Genomic DNA, 20,000 nt, shown 5'->3' with positions numbered 1-20,000 from the left:
ATGTTTGGAACTGAATATATTTACATATGCATACAAATATGTATTATTTTATATGTTATTTCTTTTAATGATTTAAGTAACGTTTATGACAAGCTTTTTCCCAAAACACAGTATATAATGTGAGATATAACAGGACAATGCATACGTTTATCATTTGTTTTCAAAACGCTTACAAAAAAGTGGGACCCCAAAAATGTACTGTGGGACCCCATTTTTATGACTTGATGGGGTCCCTGGGACCCCAGTTTGAAAATTCCTAGCGCCAACACTGCTGTCAACAGAGGAGAAAAAAATGCTTTATTTAAATACATTATTTATAATGCAAGTTCAAGTATCATTGGCAAATTTTCACCTAGTCCCGCATATATGTGTCCTCTTTTTGGGATTTCACAACATGGTTGTCATTGCGTGGACTATGGTGCGGTTTGTTTTCCCGTGGTGCAAATGGATTGGACCGGACATGGTGTGAAGGTAACGACATCTTTTAATCTTAACTCAAAAAAAGGAACAAAACTAAAGGCGCTCCCAGCGGAGGTACAAAACTTGGCTGAGAAAACAAAAACTATTACTATAACGTAAACTATGGACATAAAACAAAACTTGCAAACGATGGCATGAATAACGAAAAGTTACTTGAAACGAGAAAAGAGTATGAAAAAGCGCAGCATGGATCACAAGGGTGTGGTAGAGAGTGATGTCGCCAGGCTGACTGCCTGGCAACTACAGGCTTAAATAGTGGTGCAGTGATTGACAGGTGCGTGAGTCCAAACACATCAGGTGCGTGAGTCGTGAACACATAACAGGTGAGACTAATGACGTGTCAGGGTGACAAATATAAACAAGAGTGCACAATGAGTCCAAAACCAAACAGAACGTGACCACAAAACATGACGATGGTCAGCATACCTGCCAACCTTGAGACCTCCGATTTCGGGAAGTGAGGGGTGGTGGGGGGGGCGTGGTTAAGAGGGGAGGAGTATATTTACAGCTAGAATTTACCAAGTCAAGTATTTCATATATATATATACACCGTATATATATATATACTTTATATATATATAAGAGAAATACTTGAATTTCAGTGTTCATTAATCCACACATATACACACACATAACACTCATCTACTCCATCCATCCATTTCCTACCGCTTATTCCCTTTCGGGGTCGCGGGGGGCGCTGGCGCCTATCTCAGCTACAACGGTTCAATTGAATCCTTATTCTATTCTCTGTCACTATTTTCCTAACCATGCTGAACACCCTCTCTGATGATGCATTGCTGTGTGGCACGCACAAAAGTGCTTTCATCAAATGCACTAGAGCCTGGAATCTTCCATCTCTCCCTAGCATGGCCCAAAACGTACAGTAGATGGCAGTATTGTCCTGTTTAGGAGGGTCACTACATTGCTGTTTACGGCAGACGAGCTGCTTTACGGTAGACAAAAAGGTGACTGCTGTTGTTGTGTGTTGTTACCGCGCTGGGAGAACGTTAATGAAACTGCCTAACAATAAACCCACATAAGAAACCAAGAACTCGCCCTCAGTCATTCTACAGTTTTAACGCCATTGGGCAGACACGCTGTTTATATTGTGGGAAAGCGGACGTGAAAACAGACTGTCGACACGTCACTCAGGTCCACATGGAGCTGGAGGGGGCGTGGCCTCCAGCTCCCCCTGAATTATTGGAGATTTTCGGGAGAAAATTTGTCCCAGGGGGTTTTCGGGAGAGGCGCTGAATTTCGTGAGTCTCCCGGAAAATCCGGGAGGGTTGAAAAGTATGATGGTCAGCCTAAGCTTGCCTATCACTGGAAATAAGTACTATTGAGAGGAACACGTTATTCTGCTTCTTATTTTTTCAGGATACCAACTATGGCTATCCGTTGGTCGTACCTTCCTCCGGGCTGCAGCTGCGGACCAGGATCTACGTGGAAGTAAAGGCCGTCAACCTGACTGGAAAGTAGGTAAACCCCTTGCAAAAAGCACATTTTTTTTGCTTTAAAACAAATATTTGCTCAACGGACTCTATATTCCTTTTGCAAAAAACTGTATTTTATGACCCGTTTACCACAGTTTTCACGTGCTGCTGGATCACTGCTTCGCAACTCCGACCGCCTACAACGTGTCGAACACTGAGCAGCACAACTTCTTCACCGGGTATGACGGCACACACCACTCACACGGTGACGCGCATGAGGAATGAATAATGCAGTAGTAGTCCATATTTAACTGGCGACTGAGTTCAATTCCTAAAAACTCCAGAGTGCTCCGGTCGTGTGGAGGGACTTGGACTGCTGCATTGACATTTTGACCTTGCTAGCAAACATACAGTTGGGAAGGGATTAGGGAAGGAGGGGGGGTTAATCATTTTGCAATGCAGTCTGCTGAAAATGAAGGAAAGCACCACTCTACATAGGTATTGACGTTGTGGTCAGAGTTGGAATTGCCACAAATCACATTTTAATATCAGTCAATCATTGTTTATTTTTATAGCTCTGAATCACGAGTGTCTCAAAGGGCTGCACAAGCCACAACGACATCCTCGGTTCAGATCCCACATCAGGGAAAGGAAAAACTCAACCCAATGGGAGGACAATGAGAAACCTTGGAGAGGACCGCCCCCTTAGAGCGACCGGTGCAATGGATGTCGAGTGGATCTAGCATAATATTGTGAGAATCCAGTCCATAGTGGATCTAACATAATAGTGAGAGTCCAGTCCATAGTGGATCTAACATAATAGTGAGAGTCCAGTCCATAGTGGATCCGGCATAATATTGTGAGAGTCCCGTCCATAGTGGATCTAACATAATATTGTGAGAGTCCAGTCCATAGTGGATCTGCATAATGTTGTGAAAGTCCAGTCCGTAGTGGATCTAACATAATAGTGAGAGTCCAGTCCATAGTGGATCTAACATAATAGTGAGAGTCCAGTCCATAGTGGATCTAACATAATAGTGTGAGAGTCCAGTCCATAGTGGATCTAACATAATAGTGAGAGTCCAGTCCATAGTGGATCTAACATAATAGTGAGAGTCCAGTCCATAGTGGATCTAACATAATAGTGAGAGTCCAGTCCATAGTGGATCTAACATAATAGTGAGAGTCCAGTCCAATCCCCTTCCTACTGTAGAACGCTGGGGTCCAAACTTGAGATTGAAATGGTAAATGGGTTGTACATATATAGCGCTTTTCTACCCCTTTTTAAAAGGAACCCCGAAGCGCTTTGACAGTATTTCCACATTCGCCCATTCACACACACATTCACACACTGACGGTGGGAGCTGCCATGCAAGGCGCTCACCAGGACCCATCAGGAGCAAGGGTGAAGTGACTTGCCCAAGGACACAACGAATGTGACTAGGACAGTAGAAGGTGGGGATTGAACCAGTAACCTTCAGATTGCTGGCACGCAGTCCCCAGTATTTACAATACTGAGGTGTTCCTCATGGCGCCCCTTTAAGTCCTATCAAAGTTTTTTTTTTCTTTGTAGTTGATTTATGTAACAAAGGTGTTGCTGTAGCTTGTTCAACTTATTTAGTTATACTAGAGGTGTTCCTCAAGGTTCCATTTTAGGTACACTCTTTTTCATCATTTGGGCTATTTAACAGTTGCCCTGAGAGTTCAGTTCAAAAACCTGTGAGTGATGTAAAAAAGACCCAACTGAAACGTCTACTATAGAGGATGTTGATTGTTCAGAATATACAAAATAAGAATATTAGCGAAGGAAGAAGTCCAGCCCCACGGGACCTGGATTTTGAAAATGCGGCCCCCAAAACAATTTACTTGAATATCCCTGGCATACTATACTTGTACCACACTGCACAAAGTCAGTGTTCAAAAACAAAAAAAATACAAAATTTGAACTAAGCAAAATTATCTGCCAATAGAACAAGAAAATTTGGATTGTCAATACTTTCAAAAAAAAAGTCCAATTAGTGTAACCTATACGTGCTACAAATCAATGCAGACACGCGTAAACAATTGCATCGCATACTTGTTTAACAGCCATACAGGTCACACTGAGGGTGCCCGTTTAAACAACTTTAACACTGTTACTAATATGCGCCACACTGTAAACCCACACCAAACAAGAATAAAAAACACATTTCGGGAGAACATCGGCACTGCAACACAACATAAACACAAAAGAACAAATACCCAGAATCCCATGCATCCCAACTCTTCCGGGCTACATTATACACCCCCGCTAGCACCAAATCCCCCCACCCCCTTCGTGCGTTGGTTGAGATGGGCGGAGTTGGGGGGGCGGGGTTTAGTGCTAGCGGGGGTGTATTATGTAGCACAGATGAGTCAGGGATGCATGAGATTCTGGGTATTTCTTCTTTTGTGTTTGTTGTGTTACAGTGCCAATGTTCTCTCGAAAAGTGTTTGTCATTCTTGTTTGGTGTGGGTTCACAGTGTGGCGCATATTAGTAACAGTGTTAAAGTTATTTATATTACAACCCTCAGTGTAACCTGTATGGCTGTTGACTTAGTATGCGTTGCAGTAGCTTTTATGTGTTAACAGAGGCGGAATATTAAATGTGATGGGTGTAAAAGCAGGCGCGATGACATGTGGAGGAGGTTAAAGGTATTGCAATCACTGCACACCCTCAATATTTGAGTCTAGGTGAAAATTGGAGAATCCCCGGGTGATTTCTGAGAGAGAAGCACTAAAATCCGGGAACCTCCCGGAATAATCGTTGGGGTCGGTAATTTAGCAGCTGAGCCACATCAGAGTGATCAAAGAGCCGCGGGTTGCCGAACCCTGACCTATACAAAGCAATCAGTGAACTAAACGTGTTTATTTTCTAAACACATTTAAAAGTACATTCAATTCATAATTTTGATTATTAGTTTGAGTCATAAACCTTTTATATGGACGATTGAGAATATGCCACAAAGACTGTTGCAATGAAACATTCAAAGAAAGATTAATGCTAAAGGTCCTATTGTCATAAATATGGACTCACCAACTCCGCTTCTATAGTCAAACACAGCTTTATGTCGAAGAAATCTGGCGCTGGCAGTCGGCTCTATAAAGTAGAATATTTCAGGTGAAAACGAGAATTAAAACCTACCTCGAGCAGAAATACAATAGTTTCCCCTCATGTCTGGTCTATTGGCCACTTCCTGCTACCGGCTTATAAGCACCACTAATTGGAACGCGGCGGTCATGTGACAAGGGAGGGTGCGCTAAGATCCCAAAGAGTAAATAGAGCAAGAGCGTACCAGTCACTTCCGGCTACCGGCATATAACTACAGCTGATTGGACTGCGGCGGTCACGTGACTAGAAAGCGCGCAAAGAGTAAATAGAAAGACAAGAGCCTAATAGTCTCCATAAGGGTATGTATGTATTTGACACATGCGTTACACCAGCTAACCTCAATGAACACAAAAATAGCTTAAAATAAGTATATTCTCACTAATAACAAGTGCACTTTTCTTGGTGGAAAAAAAAGACCATTTTGCTTAATATGTTGGAAATTATTCTTAAATTAAGTAAATGCTAGTGCCATTATCTTGACATAATGATACGCGATCGGCAAACTTATACTAAAAATTAATTTATTTTTCTTAATGGAAAGGCATCAAGGCAACCGCTTGTTCGTCTCGGGGTCTCCTAGCCGCTCAGGCAAATCATATTGTCTAAAAATGCATTTTTCCATTGACAACATGACATCATCACGCCAAGTGGGTGCTCTGTCAGTCAATTAGTGTGCATATATACAGCCTGGCCCCTGGTCAAATTATTTTTTAATTGTAATTTTGAAGAGTTTATCTGAAAGTGCATGAGCTATTTCTGTTCAATATTGTGTGAAATGTCACATGTTAAATGTATTTTTTTACCATGCTTGAAATAAGAAATTATTACTTTAAAGAAGTAGTTTTATACTTGTGAGTGTTGATGACACAGCTTTGCAACACTTGATATTCTAGTTTCAAGCATGTTTTACTCAATATAGGTCATCAAATATCAGCAACAATCTGTAAGATTTCACTGAGGTAATTTAAGACCAACAACCTTAAAACAAATAAAATACTAACATAAAAGCTGCTTAGTGAGAGTAATTATCTTATCAGACAGAAAATAAGCAAATATCACCCTTATTTGAGATATTTAATATTTTTAGATTTCAGTTTTTGCATTGCATATCGCTCTGTACTATGAATATGTCATAATGGGGGGGGTTTTCGCAGCTTGCTGCGAAGTTTGTTCTCCCGGGATGCAAACTGACTTTTCCTGGAAAAAAGGTAGCAGGTCGGAACATATTTATTAATCTAACTACAAATCTTGGCAGAGCATGAGGTAAACAAACATAAACAACGGCGTGGAACAAACTAAAAACTGTGGCATGAAACAAACAGCACAAACTATGGCTTTGAGATAGCACGAAACTGTGGCATGACACAAAAAGCATAAACCATGGCGTGGAACAAACACAGAACTGTGGCATAAAACAAACAGTATAAACTATGGCTTGGAACAAATACGAAACTGTGGTATGAAACAAACAGCATACACTATGGCTTGGAACAAACACGAAACTGTGGCATGAAAAAAACAGCAAAAACTATGGCTTGGAACAAACACGAAACTGTGGCATGAAACAAACAGCATAAACTATGGCGTGGAAAAAACACGAAACCGTGGCATGAAACATACAGCGTAAACTATGACTTGGAACAAACGTGAAACTGTGGCATGAAACAAACAGCATTAACTATGGCTTGGAACAAACACGAAACTGTGGCATGAAACAAACAGCATAAACTATGGCTTGGAACAAACACGAAACTGTGGCATGAAAAAAACAGCATAAACCATGGCGTGGAACAAACACGAAGCTGTGGCATGAAACAATCCACATAAACTATGGCTTGGAACAAACACAAAACTGTGGTATGAAAAAAAACAGCATAAACTATGGCTAGGAACAAACACAAAACTGTGGTATGAAACAAACAGCATAAACTATGGCTTGGAACAAACACGAAACTGTGGCATGAAGCAAACAGCATAAACTATGGCTTGGAACAAACACGAAACTGTGGCATGAAATAAACACAACTTACGTGGACACTGGACACGGCATGAATCAAACAAAAACTATGTGATCGCATTAAAACAAGCAATGACGCCAGCCCAACTGGCAGACAAGAACAGGCTTAAATATTGGTTTCTTGATTAGAGCAAGTGCGTGTCCCGAACACCAGAGGCAGGTGAAACTAATAAGTTGGCATGGTAACCAAAACAAACAAGGGTGCAGAAAAACAGGAACTAATGGAGTCTTAAAACTAACATAAAATAACAAAAACATAATCCAGACCAGAGATAATGACAGAATACCATGAATTGATTAACGTGGACCCCGACTTAAACAAGTTGAAAAACTTTATCGGGTGTTACCATTTAGTGGTCAATTGTACGGAATATGTACTGTACTGTGCAATCTACTAATAAAAGCTTCAATCTATCAAAAAAAACACTAGATGTTCAGTAGACCAGCGGGCGTCCATTGATACCAACGGACTCTCCAGCGTGGCCCGTTTTGACTTTGAGGCCTTCCGCTTCGTTCAGCACCAGGACCAGGCCAAGTCCAGCATCTACTTGCACTGCATCCTCAGACTCTGCGAGCCCACCAAATGCCAAGAACTGCTGGACGTGAGTAGAAACAACCCGGAATCGAGGCAGGGAAGACACGAGAATGGATGTTTTGTTCATATTTGGAGCTTTTGCCTTTCTTAGTTGTGTTTGAGATTTTTATTGATACGTTTGCATGATGCAATTTGACAAACGAATCTAATCTTTCAGGCTTGTGGCAACAGAAAAAAAAGGTCCTTGGCTCCTTTTGGACAAGAGGGCAGCGACTCTGCCACCGTTTCCGTCGGACCTCTATACACCACCGGAGAAGGTAGGACCCCCATTATGCTACTCTGGACTTAGTGTATGAAGTATAAGGCGCCGAATGGTCTATTTTTGATCTTTTTTCATAGATAAGCATTGAAGGACTGATTTTTTTTTTTTTTTGTAAATGTAAAACACTTCCTTGTGGTCTGGGGACCTGTACTGGTCCATGAAGCATTTGCTACCAGGTCGTTGAGAAACACGAAATAATTTATAAAGGACTGCATTTTCTCCGACTTAACTTTGGCTTTTCCCACTAGACCAGGGGGGTCAAACCTGTTTTCATTTTCTCCGACTTAACTTTGGCTTTTCCCACTAGACCAGGGGTGTCAAACCTGTTTTCATTGAGGGCCACACCGCAGTTATAGCTGCCAATAGAGGGCCGCATGTAACAGTAAATCAGTCATGAATTTGAATATTTTACTTTTTTTTACGTAAAGAGTATATAAAAAACACAGAAAAAAACTAGCAAGCTTAGTTGCCAGACTTTTACTCTAAAATATTTGCTGTTATTTTAATATTATTACAACATATTACTGTTAATAGAAATACAGTACCGCTGTTTAATTTTATTTTGGCAACTCAGCTGCCAGGTTTTTTACCAAAATAAAACGTGGTACCATAAAATCATCAACGTAGATTTAAAAAACAAAAAAACTTTTATTACTAATCTATAGTATATTTAGGCCTGATATTTACATCAGCACCCCAGCCCTTTAACCTTTCATTTACTATATGGATGATAACGCCGCGTCGTCCCCACACTCTGAGGGATATTAACACAACATTTTACAGAAAGTTCAAGTTTATTGTTCTTCGGTCAATGGTCAACAAAGCAAAAAAACAGTTGTACATTCATAGATTGAAAATAAAAAATGTTACAGGCCGAAAGGGTTTAGGCTGAAGTTAAACACTTATTGCGCCTAACCCTGTAAACAATTTCAAGTACAAAATAAACTTCCGAAAGTTATAAAAAGTCCTTTGCACAACATATTATAAATACACATTATAAACAACATGAACATAGTTAAACTTTATACACAGTACAGGCATGTGAAATATCCCTGTGTACATATAAGACCTTTGCACTAATTATATATACAATATATACAACAATTGTACTTCTATTATTATTTATATCTCATGTTAAAGTTAATTACCAATGATTGTCACACACACACTAGTTGTGGTGAAATTTGTCCTCTGCATTTGACCCATCCCCTTGTTCACCCCCTGGGAGGTGAGGTGAGCAGTGAGCATCAGCTGTGGCCACGCCCGGGAATCATTTTTGGTGATTTAACCCCCAATTCCAACCCTTGATGCTGAGTACCAAGCAGGGAGGTAATGGGTCCCATTTTTATAGTCTTTGGTATGACTCGGCCGGGGTTTGAACTCACAACCTACCGATCTCAGGGCGGACACTCTAACAACTAGGCCACTTAGTAGTTATTTATAGTTTTACATGCAGAAAACAATCAAATATATTTAAATGGCAAATTAAACAAATGATCATTTAACATAACTTTTACATGTAGTGAAGACTTTTGACATTTTCTAATTCATCAGTGTTTCTCATCTTTTAAAACAAAGAGCTGGCCCAAAATACTTTGTTCGGTGCAATAATCGAGGCAGCATTGAACGTCGGAGTGAAAAAAATGTTCCTTGAAATCCGAGTGGTATACAAAAAAAACGGTGTGCACGAAAACTGAGGTAATAATAATAATAATGATAATAATGGTGCAAAGCCGCCTTCCGCCCGAATGCAGCTGAGATAGGCTCCCGAACCCCCAAAAAGGGACAACCGGTAGAAAATGGATTGATGGATTAGATTTTATACAGCGCTTGTCAAGGCGTGGACTTTGGTGTGGTTTGTTTTCCCGTGGTGCAAAGCGACTGGACCGAACACGACGTGAAGGTAATGACATATTTTAATCTTAACTCAAAAAAAGGAACAAGCGAGAGGGAGCTCACAGAGGAAGTACAAAAACTTGGCGATGAAAACTAAAACTTGCACTAAAGCAAAACTATGGACAATAAAACCGAAAACACTTACTGTGACTGAGAACGAGCATGGATCATCGGCATGGATAACATGGGTGTGTAGGAGGTGATGTCGCCAGGCTGACTGCCTGGCAACAACAGGCTTAAAAAATGGTGCGGTGATTAACAGGTGCATGAGTTCAAACGAACCAGGTGCGTGACATGACAGGTGAAAACTAATTGGTAGTCATGGTGACAAAACAAACAGGAGTGCCCAATGAGTCCAAAACCAAACAGAACGTGATCACAAAACATGACAGTGCTTTTCTATTATTAGATACTCAAATTCATTCATACCTGATGGTGGTGGTAAGCTACATTCGTAGCCACAGCTGCCCTGGGGTAGACTGACAGGTACCACTGTGTACAGTCTCTTTATTGTGCAAATTTACAAAATAAACCTTCAATTTCTACTTTCTTTCCTCACTTACAGACAGGCCCGTCGCCGCTTCCTACAGTACGAGTAAGTAGAAGTGCCCCGGCTATGTGCGATTGCTCTATAAGTTCAACATTGACTACTCTAAAATGCATACAAATATCACTTCACTGCCATTTCTTCATGATTGTAATGGTCGTGCTTCAGTGAGATATTGTACATGCGGTTGACATTCAGCTGATGGAAGTGCTCTTTCAGGTGAAACCGCGGCGTCAGAGGAGCGCGACACGGACGTGACCGGCCTGGTGGTCGGCGTGGTGTTCGGCACGGCCGCCTCCGCTCTGCTGGTCCTTGGCGGCTGGTTTGTGCTGAAGAAGTTTTATTTGGCGGGACCTCGGTCCTTCAACTGAGGCTTTGTAAACACTACCTAAACTTTCATGGGTATTTTCAGTGCAGACACACTAAAACATGGATTTACGTACTTTTGTGTGTTCATGTAGCAATTTGTTTAATAAAAAAACACAATTTTTCCTTTAAAATTGAACTGATAGCTGTGCTTGCCACTTATATATTGTTGTCTTACACTTTTTAGTCTCATTTGCAAGTTTGTCCTTTGTGTGTTGCCATAATTTCAAAGTAAAAGAATGAAAACGAAGAAGAATGGACCTTATTGTCATTACAGATTAAGGACTCCAGTTTAAGGTGCAGTAGTGGAAACAAATATGGGGTAAAAATAAAAAAGACAACTGACATAAACAGACTACTATCCAAGTAGTCTTTCCCGTTAAGTTGCAAGTACCAGTCCTGTGTTTTTGTTGAGTGTTTAAATAGTGAGTCTTATTCTGCGTTGTGTAGTTTTTTAAAAAATAAAAGACACTCCACCATTCCGTCGTTTCATTATTTATTGGCAAAACGAAAGTTGATTTTCAAGGAAAAAATTAATTTTCAAGGTAAAAGTTGACTTTCAAGGAAAAAAATGATTTAAAGGCCTACTGAAATGAGATGTTCTTATTTAAACGGGGATAGCAGGTCCATTCTATGTGTCATACTTCATCATTTCGTGAAATTGCCATATTTTTGCTGAAAGGATTTAGTAGAGAACATCGACGATAAAGTTTGCAACTTTTGGTCGCTAATAAAAAAGCCTTGCCTGTACCGGAAGTAGCAGACAATGTGCACGTGACGTCACGGGTTGTAGGGCTCCTCACATTGTTTACAATCATGGCCACCAGCAGCGAGAGTGATTCAGACCGAGAAACCAACGATTTCCCCATTAATTTGAGCGAGGATGAAAGATTCGTGGATGAGGAAAGTGAGAGTGAAGGACTAGAAAAAGTTAGAAAAAAGACGAGGGCAGTGGGAGCGATTCAGATGTTATTAGACACATTTACTAGGATAATTCTGGAAAATCCTTTATCTGCTTATTGTGTTACAAGTGTTTTAGTGAGATTATACTGTCGCACCTGAAAGTCGGAGGGGCGTGGCCACGGGTGGTGTGACCGCCAGTGTCTCTGAGGGAAGCCACGTTTCTCGACGAGGTGAAGCGAAGGCAGCCGGTGGAAGCATCCCACGTTCGGGGGCGGCCGGTCGGAGGAGGCAAGAGAGTCCACAGCTGCCTCTTTAAACAGGTGCACGAGGAACGACGCTAGCTCTGCGCTCATGTCTACAGTAAGAGACGACTTATTACCACAATTTTGTCACCGAAACCTGCCGGTTGACATGTGGTAGGGAACCATGTTCGCTTGACCGCTCTGTTCCATAGTAAAGCGTCACGTCATCTTTCGGGAATGTAAACTCGGAAACACCGGTTGCGTTTGTGTTGCTAAAGGCAGCCTTAATACACTGCTTCCCAACTACATCTTTCTTCTTTGACGTGTACATTATTAATTGAACAAATTGCAAAAGATTCAGCAACACAAATGTCCAGAATACTGTGTAATTTTGCGAGTCAAGCAGATGACTTATAGCTGGGATCGGGGCTGGAACAAAATGTTCACTACAATCCGTGACGTCACGCGCACGCGTCATCATACCGCGACGTTTTCACCAGGATACTTCGCGTGAAATTTAAAATTGTAATTAAGTGAACTAATAATGTGTTGCAATGTTAATATTTCATCATTGATATATAAACTATCAGACTGCGTGGTCGCTAGTAGTGGCTTTCAGTAGGCCTTTAGAAAAAAGAAAATATTTTCAAGGTAAAAGTTGATTTTCATGACAAAAAATTATTTTCAAGGAAAAAATATATTTTTAAGGTAAAATTTTATTTTCAAGGTAAAAAATATTTTCAAGGTAAAAGTTGATTTTCATGACAAAAAATTATTTTCATGGAAAAAATTAAACAGGTCTCTACTTTCTGGCGGACTGATATCTGCTCCTTCTCATACAAAAGTCAGAAAGAACAGGAAATAAACAACATTCATTCATATAAAAAATAAAAATATAAATAACATTAAAAAAAACGTTTTATCACAAAATAAAATAATAATAATGCACAAATCCACATACCTGTGTAGGAAACACGAAGCACATACACAGGTCTCTACTTTCTGGCGGACTGATATCTGCTCCTGTGTGGTGTAAATACCATGCGTAAATACGAGCAAACAATTCAAACAGTCGACGCTCTTTTCCTTAACTAACAAAATTGTGCATCAAAAAATACTTCACTTATACCCACAACATTAATGTTTTAACTTTTAGAGTATTAGGAACGTTTAGAAATAATATTTACACAAAGAAACACGAAGCAGTCAAGAACTATTACCTTCTCGTCCAAAAATCCGAAAGAACAGGAAGTAAAGGACTGAAAAAACAGCAAAGTCACTTCCCGCATCGGACATCCGGTTCTTCAAAATAAAACCAATACTTCAAAATAAAACATACCTGTCTCGTTCATAATACAGCGCAGTGGTTCTCAACCTTTTTTCAGTGATGTACCCCCGTGAACATTTTTTTAATTAAAGTACCCCCTAATCCTGTGGTGTCCAAAGTGTGGCCCGGGGGCCATTTTTAACGGCCCCACGGCACATTTTAAAGATACAATTGAAAAAAATTAAAAACATAAAAAGTGGTATAAAAGAGCAAGCAGGTGAAATGTAACGAGAAAATGTTGCAATGCTTTAATAACACAAAGCTGCCATGCAGGCTGTTTAATTCTTTAAAAAATTATAATGAATCAAAATCAATGTCCTATTCAAGGCTTCAATTACGTCACATTAAATATTCCACTTTGAAATATTTTTTGGGGAAACTGTTGCATATTTTGTGTTTTGCCAAATAAAAACCTGAGCTGTTTTTTTTTCTTTTTTTAAAGAAGAGCCTAAAACAAAACAAAAAAACATAAACAACAATTAAACTTAAAATTGACGGATATATCTAAAGTTGATCCCGAGATTATTGTGCTAAAAGTAAAAAAAAATGTTTAAATTTTAATGAATAAGACACTTTTAGTGTGATTTGTTTTTAAGTGTCATTGCTCAAAAAATAACAATGAATGAAAATCCAAAATTAAGGCTCCAATTATTATATAATCTCAAATATTTCACCTAAAAAAGTTATTGGATGAAAATATCGCTTATTTTGTGTGTTTTCCTTTTTTTTTTCTAATGTTGATCTAAAGATTTAAAACTTGCATAATAAGAAAAATAATAATACTGAATAATGACACTTTTTTTTTTTTTTTTTACCAAAACCCTTTAGGGTCCCCGGGATCATAACTGAGTGGAGGCCAAAATTTATATTTTTTATTCATATATTGTATTGGTATTTTAAAATAAATAGCCCCCGCTTGCTTTGATTTTTCAGTGTGCTGCCCTCAGTGGAAAAAGTTTGGACACCCCTGCCCTAATCAGAGGAAAGCATTTTTGGATGAAAAAAAAAGAGATAAAGAAGTAAAATACAGCACTATGTCATCAGTTTCTGATTTATTAAATTGTATAACAGTGCAAAATATTGCTCATTTGTAGTGGTCTTTCTTGAACTATTTGGAAAAAAAATATATAAAAATAACTAAAAACTTGTTGAAAAATAAACCAGTGATTCAATTATAAATAAATATTTCTAATCATCAACTTAAAGTGCCCTCTTTGGGGATTGTATTAGACATCCATCTGGATTCATGAACTTAATTCTAAACATTTCTTCACAAAAACAGAAATCTTTAACATCAATATTTATGGAACATGTCCACAAAAAATCTAGCTGTCAACACTGAATATTGCATTGTTGTATTTCTTTTCACAGTTTATGAACTTACATTCATATTTTGTTGAAGTATTATTCAATAAATATATTTACAAAGGATTTTTGAATTGTTGCTATTTTTAGAATATTTAAAAAAAATCTCACGTACCCCTTGGCATACCTACAAGTACCCCCAAGGGTACGGGTACCCCCATTTGAGAACCACTGATATAGCGCAACAACATCACCCTATTACATTTATACCATACCATACCATACCAACTTTATATATAAAACCCTTTAAAAAGAACCACATTTGAAGAACAAGGGGCTGTATGCCACAAAGAAATACAGGCAGAGAACGGACTAAAGAATACAATTTAAGACAGAAGTAAAATACACATTGAAATTGCAAATGCAAATTATCCTAAGAACAACTTGTTAGACACTGCAAGTATTGTACTTATTACTCACCAGCGTTTTCAATCAATCAATCAATCAATGTTTACTTATATAGCCCTAAATCACTAGTGTCTCAAAGGGCTGCACAAACCACTACGACATCCTCGGTAGGCCCACATAAGGGCAAGGAAAACTCACACCCAGTGGGACGTCGGTGACAATGATGACTATGAGAACCTTGGAGAGGAGGAAAGCAATGGATGTCGAGCGGGTCCAACATGATACTGTGAAAGTTCAATCCATAATGGATCCAACACAGTCGCAAGAGTCCAGTCCAAAGCGGATCCAACACAGCAGCGAGAGTCCCGTTCACAGTGGAGCCAGCAGGAAACCATCCCAAGCGGAGGCGGATCAGCAGCGCAGAGATGTCCCCAGCTGATACACAGGCGAGCAGTACATGGCCACCGGATCGGACTGGACCCCCTCCACAAGGGAGAGTGGGACATAGGAGAAAAAGAAAAGAAACGGCAGATCAACTGGTCGAAAAAGGGAGTCTATTTAAAGGCTAGAGTATACAAATGAGTTTTAAGGTGAGACTTAAATGCTTCTACTGAGGTGGCATCTCGAACTGTTACCGGGAGGGCATTCCAGAGTACTGGACCATGAACGGAAAACGCTCTATAGCCCGCAGACTTTTTTTGGGCTCTAGGAATCACTAATAATCCGGAGTCCTTTGAAGGCAGATTTCTTGCCGGGACATATGGTACAATACAATCGGCAAGATAGGATGGAGCTAGACCGTGTAGTATTTTATACGTAAGTAGTAAAACCTTAAAGTCACATCTTAAGTGCACAGGAAGCCAGTGCAGGTGAGCCAGTATAGGTATATATGTATGTATATATGTATATAAAGGTATATACAGTATAGGTATATATGTATGTATATATGTATATAAAAGGTATATACAGTATATATGTATGTATATATGTATATAAAGGTATATACAGTACAGGTGTAATGTGATCAAACTTTCTTGTTCTTGTCAAAAGTCTAGCAGCCGCATTTTGTACCAACTGTAATCTTTTAATGCTAGACATGGGGAGACCCGAAAATAATACGTTACAGTAGTCGAGGCGAGACGTAACAAACGTATGGATAATGATCTCAGTGTCTTTAGTGGACAGAATGGAGCGAATTTTTGCTGGTAATGTGCATCTTTCTTGGAGTTAACACATTCGAAGGTGTTGAAGTCGCCATGTAAAATAGCTAATGGTAATCGGTCATTAAAAAAGAGAATACAAATTATCCTAAGAACAATTTGTTAGATACTGCAAGTATTCTACTTATTACACACCAGCTGTTTGATTGTAATGCGCATCTTTCTTGCAGTTTACACATTCAAATGTGTCGAAGTCGCCATGTAAAATAGCTAATTGTAATCGGTAGCATGTATATGGCATATCCAGTGCAAATTAGCATCGAGCTAGTTCAAAAAGTGGTGCCTTGCTTTTGATGGCTTTCTATCATGCATCTTGCTTTGTTGTCATGGGAAATTCTTACTGTACCTAAAGGTAGTCTGCTATGAATAAAGTATGTCCATTACTGTAGCACAAAACCCAAAACCGGTGAAGTTGGCACCTTGTGTTGATGGCAGAAGTCAATCAATCAATCAATCAATCAATCAATGTTTATTTATATAGCCCCAAATCACAAATGTCTCAAAGAACTGCACAAACCATTACGACTACAACATCCTCGGAAGAACCCACAAAAGGGCAAGGAAAACTCACACCCAGTGGGCAGGGAGAATTCACACCCAGTGGGACGCCAGTGACAATGCTGACTATGAGAAACCTTGGAGAGGACCTCAGATGTGGGCAACCCCCCCCCTCTAGGGGACCGAAAGCAATGGATGTGGAGCGGGTCTAACATGATACTGTGAAAGTTCAATCCATAGTGGCTCCAACACAGCCACGAGAGTTCAGTCCAAAGCGGATCCAAGACAGCAGCGAGAGTCCCGTCCGCAGGAAACCATCTCAAGCGGAGGCGGATCAGCAGCGTAGAGATGTCGAGCGGTCCATCCTGGGTCCCGACGAGCGGTCCATCCTGGGTCTTGACTCTGGACAGCCAGTACTTCATCCATGGTCATCGGACCGGACCCCCTCCACAAGGGAGGGGGGGACATAGGAGAAATAAAAGAAGCGGCAGATCAACTGGTCTAAAAAGGAGGTCTATTTAAAGGCTAGAGTATACAGATGAGTTTTAAGGTGAGACTTAAATGCTTCTACTGAGGTAGCATCTCGAATTGTTACCCGGGAGGTGGGTAGTAACGCGCTACATTTACTCCGTTACATTTACTTGAGTAATTTTTGGGATAAATTTGTACTTCTACGAGTAGTTTTTATGCAACATACTCTTACTTTTACTTGAGTATATTTATAGAGAAGAAACGCTACTTTTACTCTGTTCCATTTATCTACATTAAGCTCGCTACTCGCTACTTTTCTTTATCGATGTATTAATGTTTGTTTTGGTTAATGACAGAGCTTCAAAGTAGAATCTACGCATGCCTGCGTTTCACCAATCACATGCAGTCACTGGTGACGTTGGACCAATCAAACAGAGCCAGGCGGTCACATGACCGTGATACGTAAAACCCGACTTAAACATGTTGACAAACGTATTCAGGTGTTACCATTTAGTGGTCAATTGTACGGAATATGTACTGTACTGTGCAATCTAATAATAAAAGTTTCAATCAATCAGTCAAAAGTGTAAAGGAAAAAAAGACATTTTTTATTTCAACTGTACTTCCCGTCAAAAGCCTAAAGACTGATCGCACAGTTCCTGTCTACACAATAAAAGCGCCGCTCCATCGCGCCTGCGTTAACAAAATAAGAGTCTCCGAAAGCCAGCGCAAACAAGCTAGCAAGCTACTGAGTTTGCCGCCAATGTATTTCTTGTAAAGTGTATAAACACCAATATGGAAGCTGGACAAATAAGATGCCAAAAACCAACGACTTTCATGTGGTATTAGACAGAAAAGAAGAACTTTTTTTCTCCTCCATTTGAAAACTTGGACGTCTGATTCCAATCAATGCAAGTCATCAGAATCAGGTAATACACCAACTTATATTCTTGTCTTCATGAAAGATAGGAATCTGTATATTAAACATGCATGTATATTCATTAAAACACCTTCAACATGTGAACAAAAAAGGCAAAAATAAATAAATATAAATTATATACTGTATATATAAATATATGTACATTATACTGTATATATATGTGTGTGTGTATAAATGATTTGTGTGTATGTATGATATGTGTGTATGTGTATGTATATGTGAGGTAGATCACCTCGACTTGGTCATTTACTAAGTAATTGATAAACGTTGAAAAACTTATTGGGGTGTTACCATTTAGTGGTCAATTGAACGGAATATGTACTGTACTGTGCAATCTACTAATACAAGTTTTAATCAATCAATCAATCAATTATCTTCGACCCAACTCTCTCCTTTGAGTCACACATTAAAAGCGTTACTAAAACGGCCTTCTTTCATCTCCGTAATATCGCTAAAATTCGCTCCATTTTGTCCACTAAAGACGCCGAGATCATTATCCATGCGTTTGTTACGCCTCGTCTCGATTACTGTAACGTATTATTTTCGGGTCTCACTATGTCTAGCATTAAAAGATTACAGTTGGTACAAAATGCGGCTGCTAGACTTTTGACAAGAACAAGAAAGTTTGATCACATTACGCCTGTACTGGCCCACCTGCACTGGCTTCCTGTGCACTTAAGATGTGACTTTAAGGTTTTACTACTTACATATAAAATACTACACGGTCTAGCTCCATCCTATCTTGCCGATTGTATTGTACCATATGTCCCGGCAAGAAATCTGCCTTCAAAGGACTCCGGCTTATTAGTGATTCCCAAAGCCCAAAAAAAGTCTGCGGGCTATAGAGCGTTTTCATTTCGGCTCCAGTACTCTGGAATGCCCCTCACCGGTAACAGTTCGAGATGCCACCTCAGTAGAAGCATTTAAGTCTCACCCTTAAAACTCATCTGTATACTCCAGCCTTTAAATAGACCTCCTTTTTAGACCAGTTGATCTGCCATTTCTTTTCTTTTTCTCCTATGTCCCCCCCCTCCCTTGTGGAGGAGGTCCGGTCCGATGACCATGGATGAAGTACTGGCTGTCCAGAGTTGAGACCCAGGATGGACCGCTCATCGGGACCCAGGATGGACCGCTCGCCTGTGTATCATTTGGGGACATCTCTACGCTGCTGATCCGCCTCCGCTTGGGATGGTTTCCTGTGGACGGGACTCTCGCTGCTGTCTTGGATCCGCTTGAACTGAACTCTCGCGGCTGTGTTGGAGCCACTATGGATTGAACTTTCACAGTATCATGTTAGACCCGCTCGACATCCATTGCTTTCGGTCCCCTAGAGGGGGGGGGGGTTGCCCACATCTGAGGTCCTCTCCAAGGTTTCTCATAGTCAGCATTGTCACTGGCGTCCCACTGGATGTGAATTTTTCCTGCCCTTTTGTGGGTTCTTCCGAGGATGTTGTAGTCGTAATGATTTGGTGCAGTCCTTTGAGACATTTGTGATTTGGGGCTATATAAATAAAACATTGATTGATTGATTGATTGAATCAAATCAATGAATGCCCTACTGAGGCTATGGTGCTGTTAAGTTATTGTGGCTCAATGTGCCATTTTTTAAATTTTATTTTAATGTACTATTATTTAATATATATTATTGTTTTAGTTGCTTAAGAGATATTCCTGGCTATGAATTTGCTCATTGCTATTTTTATGTTTTTGTGCATTATTTGTTGCCGTAATCAGGTGACTCATCAGTTACTCAGTACTTGAGTAGTTTTTTTCACAACATACTTTTTACTTTAACTCAAGTAAATATTTGGGTGACGACTCCTTACTTTTACTTGAGTAAAACATCTCTAAAGTAACAGTACTCTTACTTGAGTACAATTTCTGGCTACTCCACCACCTCTGGTTAATGGTAAATAAAAACAAGGATTTGCAAATCCTTTTCAACCTATATTGAATTGA

The 20,000-nt window shown here is 39.8% G+C and overlaps 1 protein-coding gene across 3 annotated transcripts in view; it reads left to right on the top strand.

Annotated features, from left to right (window-relative positions):
• The window catches only part of LOC133537489 (zona pellucida-like domain-containing protein 1), a 22,510-nt gene extending 11,315 nt beyond the window's left edge, over positions 1-11,195 (top strand). For 2 of the 3 annotated variants that reach the window (XM_061878544.1, XM_061878545.1), the window contains 6 exons: positions 1,858-1,955; positions 2,069-2,152; positions 7,492-7,663; positions 7,814-7,913; positions 10,380-10,409; positions 10,581-11,195. In XM_061878544.1, the coding sequence (XP_061734528.1) occupies positions 1,858-1,955; positions 2,069-2,152; positions 7,492-7,663; positions 7,814-7,913; positions 10,380-10,409; positions 10,581-10,732 (636 nt within the window). In that variant the 3' untranslated portion in view covers positions 10,733-11,195. The remainder of the gene's footprint in view (positions 1-1,857; positions 1,956-2,068; positions 2,153-7,491; positions 7,664-7,813; positions 7,914-10,379; positions 10,410-10,580) is intronic. The other variant, XM_061878543.1, reaches the window with a different exon arrangement.
• Positions 11,196-20,000: the final 8,805 nt, after the last annotated feature.

Source organism: Nerophis ophidion, linkage group LG18 (assembly GCF_033978795.1).
Source record: "Nerophis ophidion isolate RoL-2023_Sa linkage group LG18, RoL_Noph_v1.0, whole genome shotgun sequence".
Classification (NCBI taxonomy): domain Eukaryota; kingdom Metazoa; phylum Chordata; class Actinopteri; order Syngnathiformes; family Syngnathidae; genus Nerophis; species Nerophis ophidion.
Note: the sequence above shows the minus strand (reverse complement) of the source record. Positions and strands in the feature narration are given on the sequence as shown.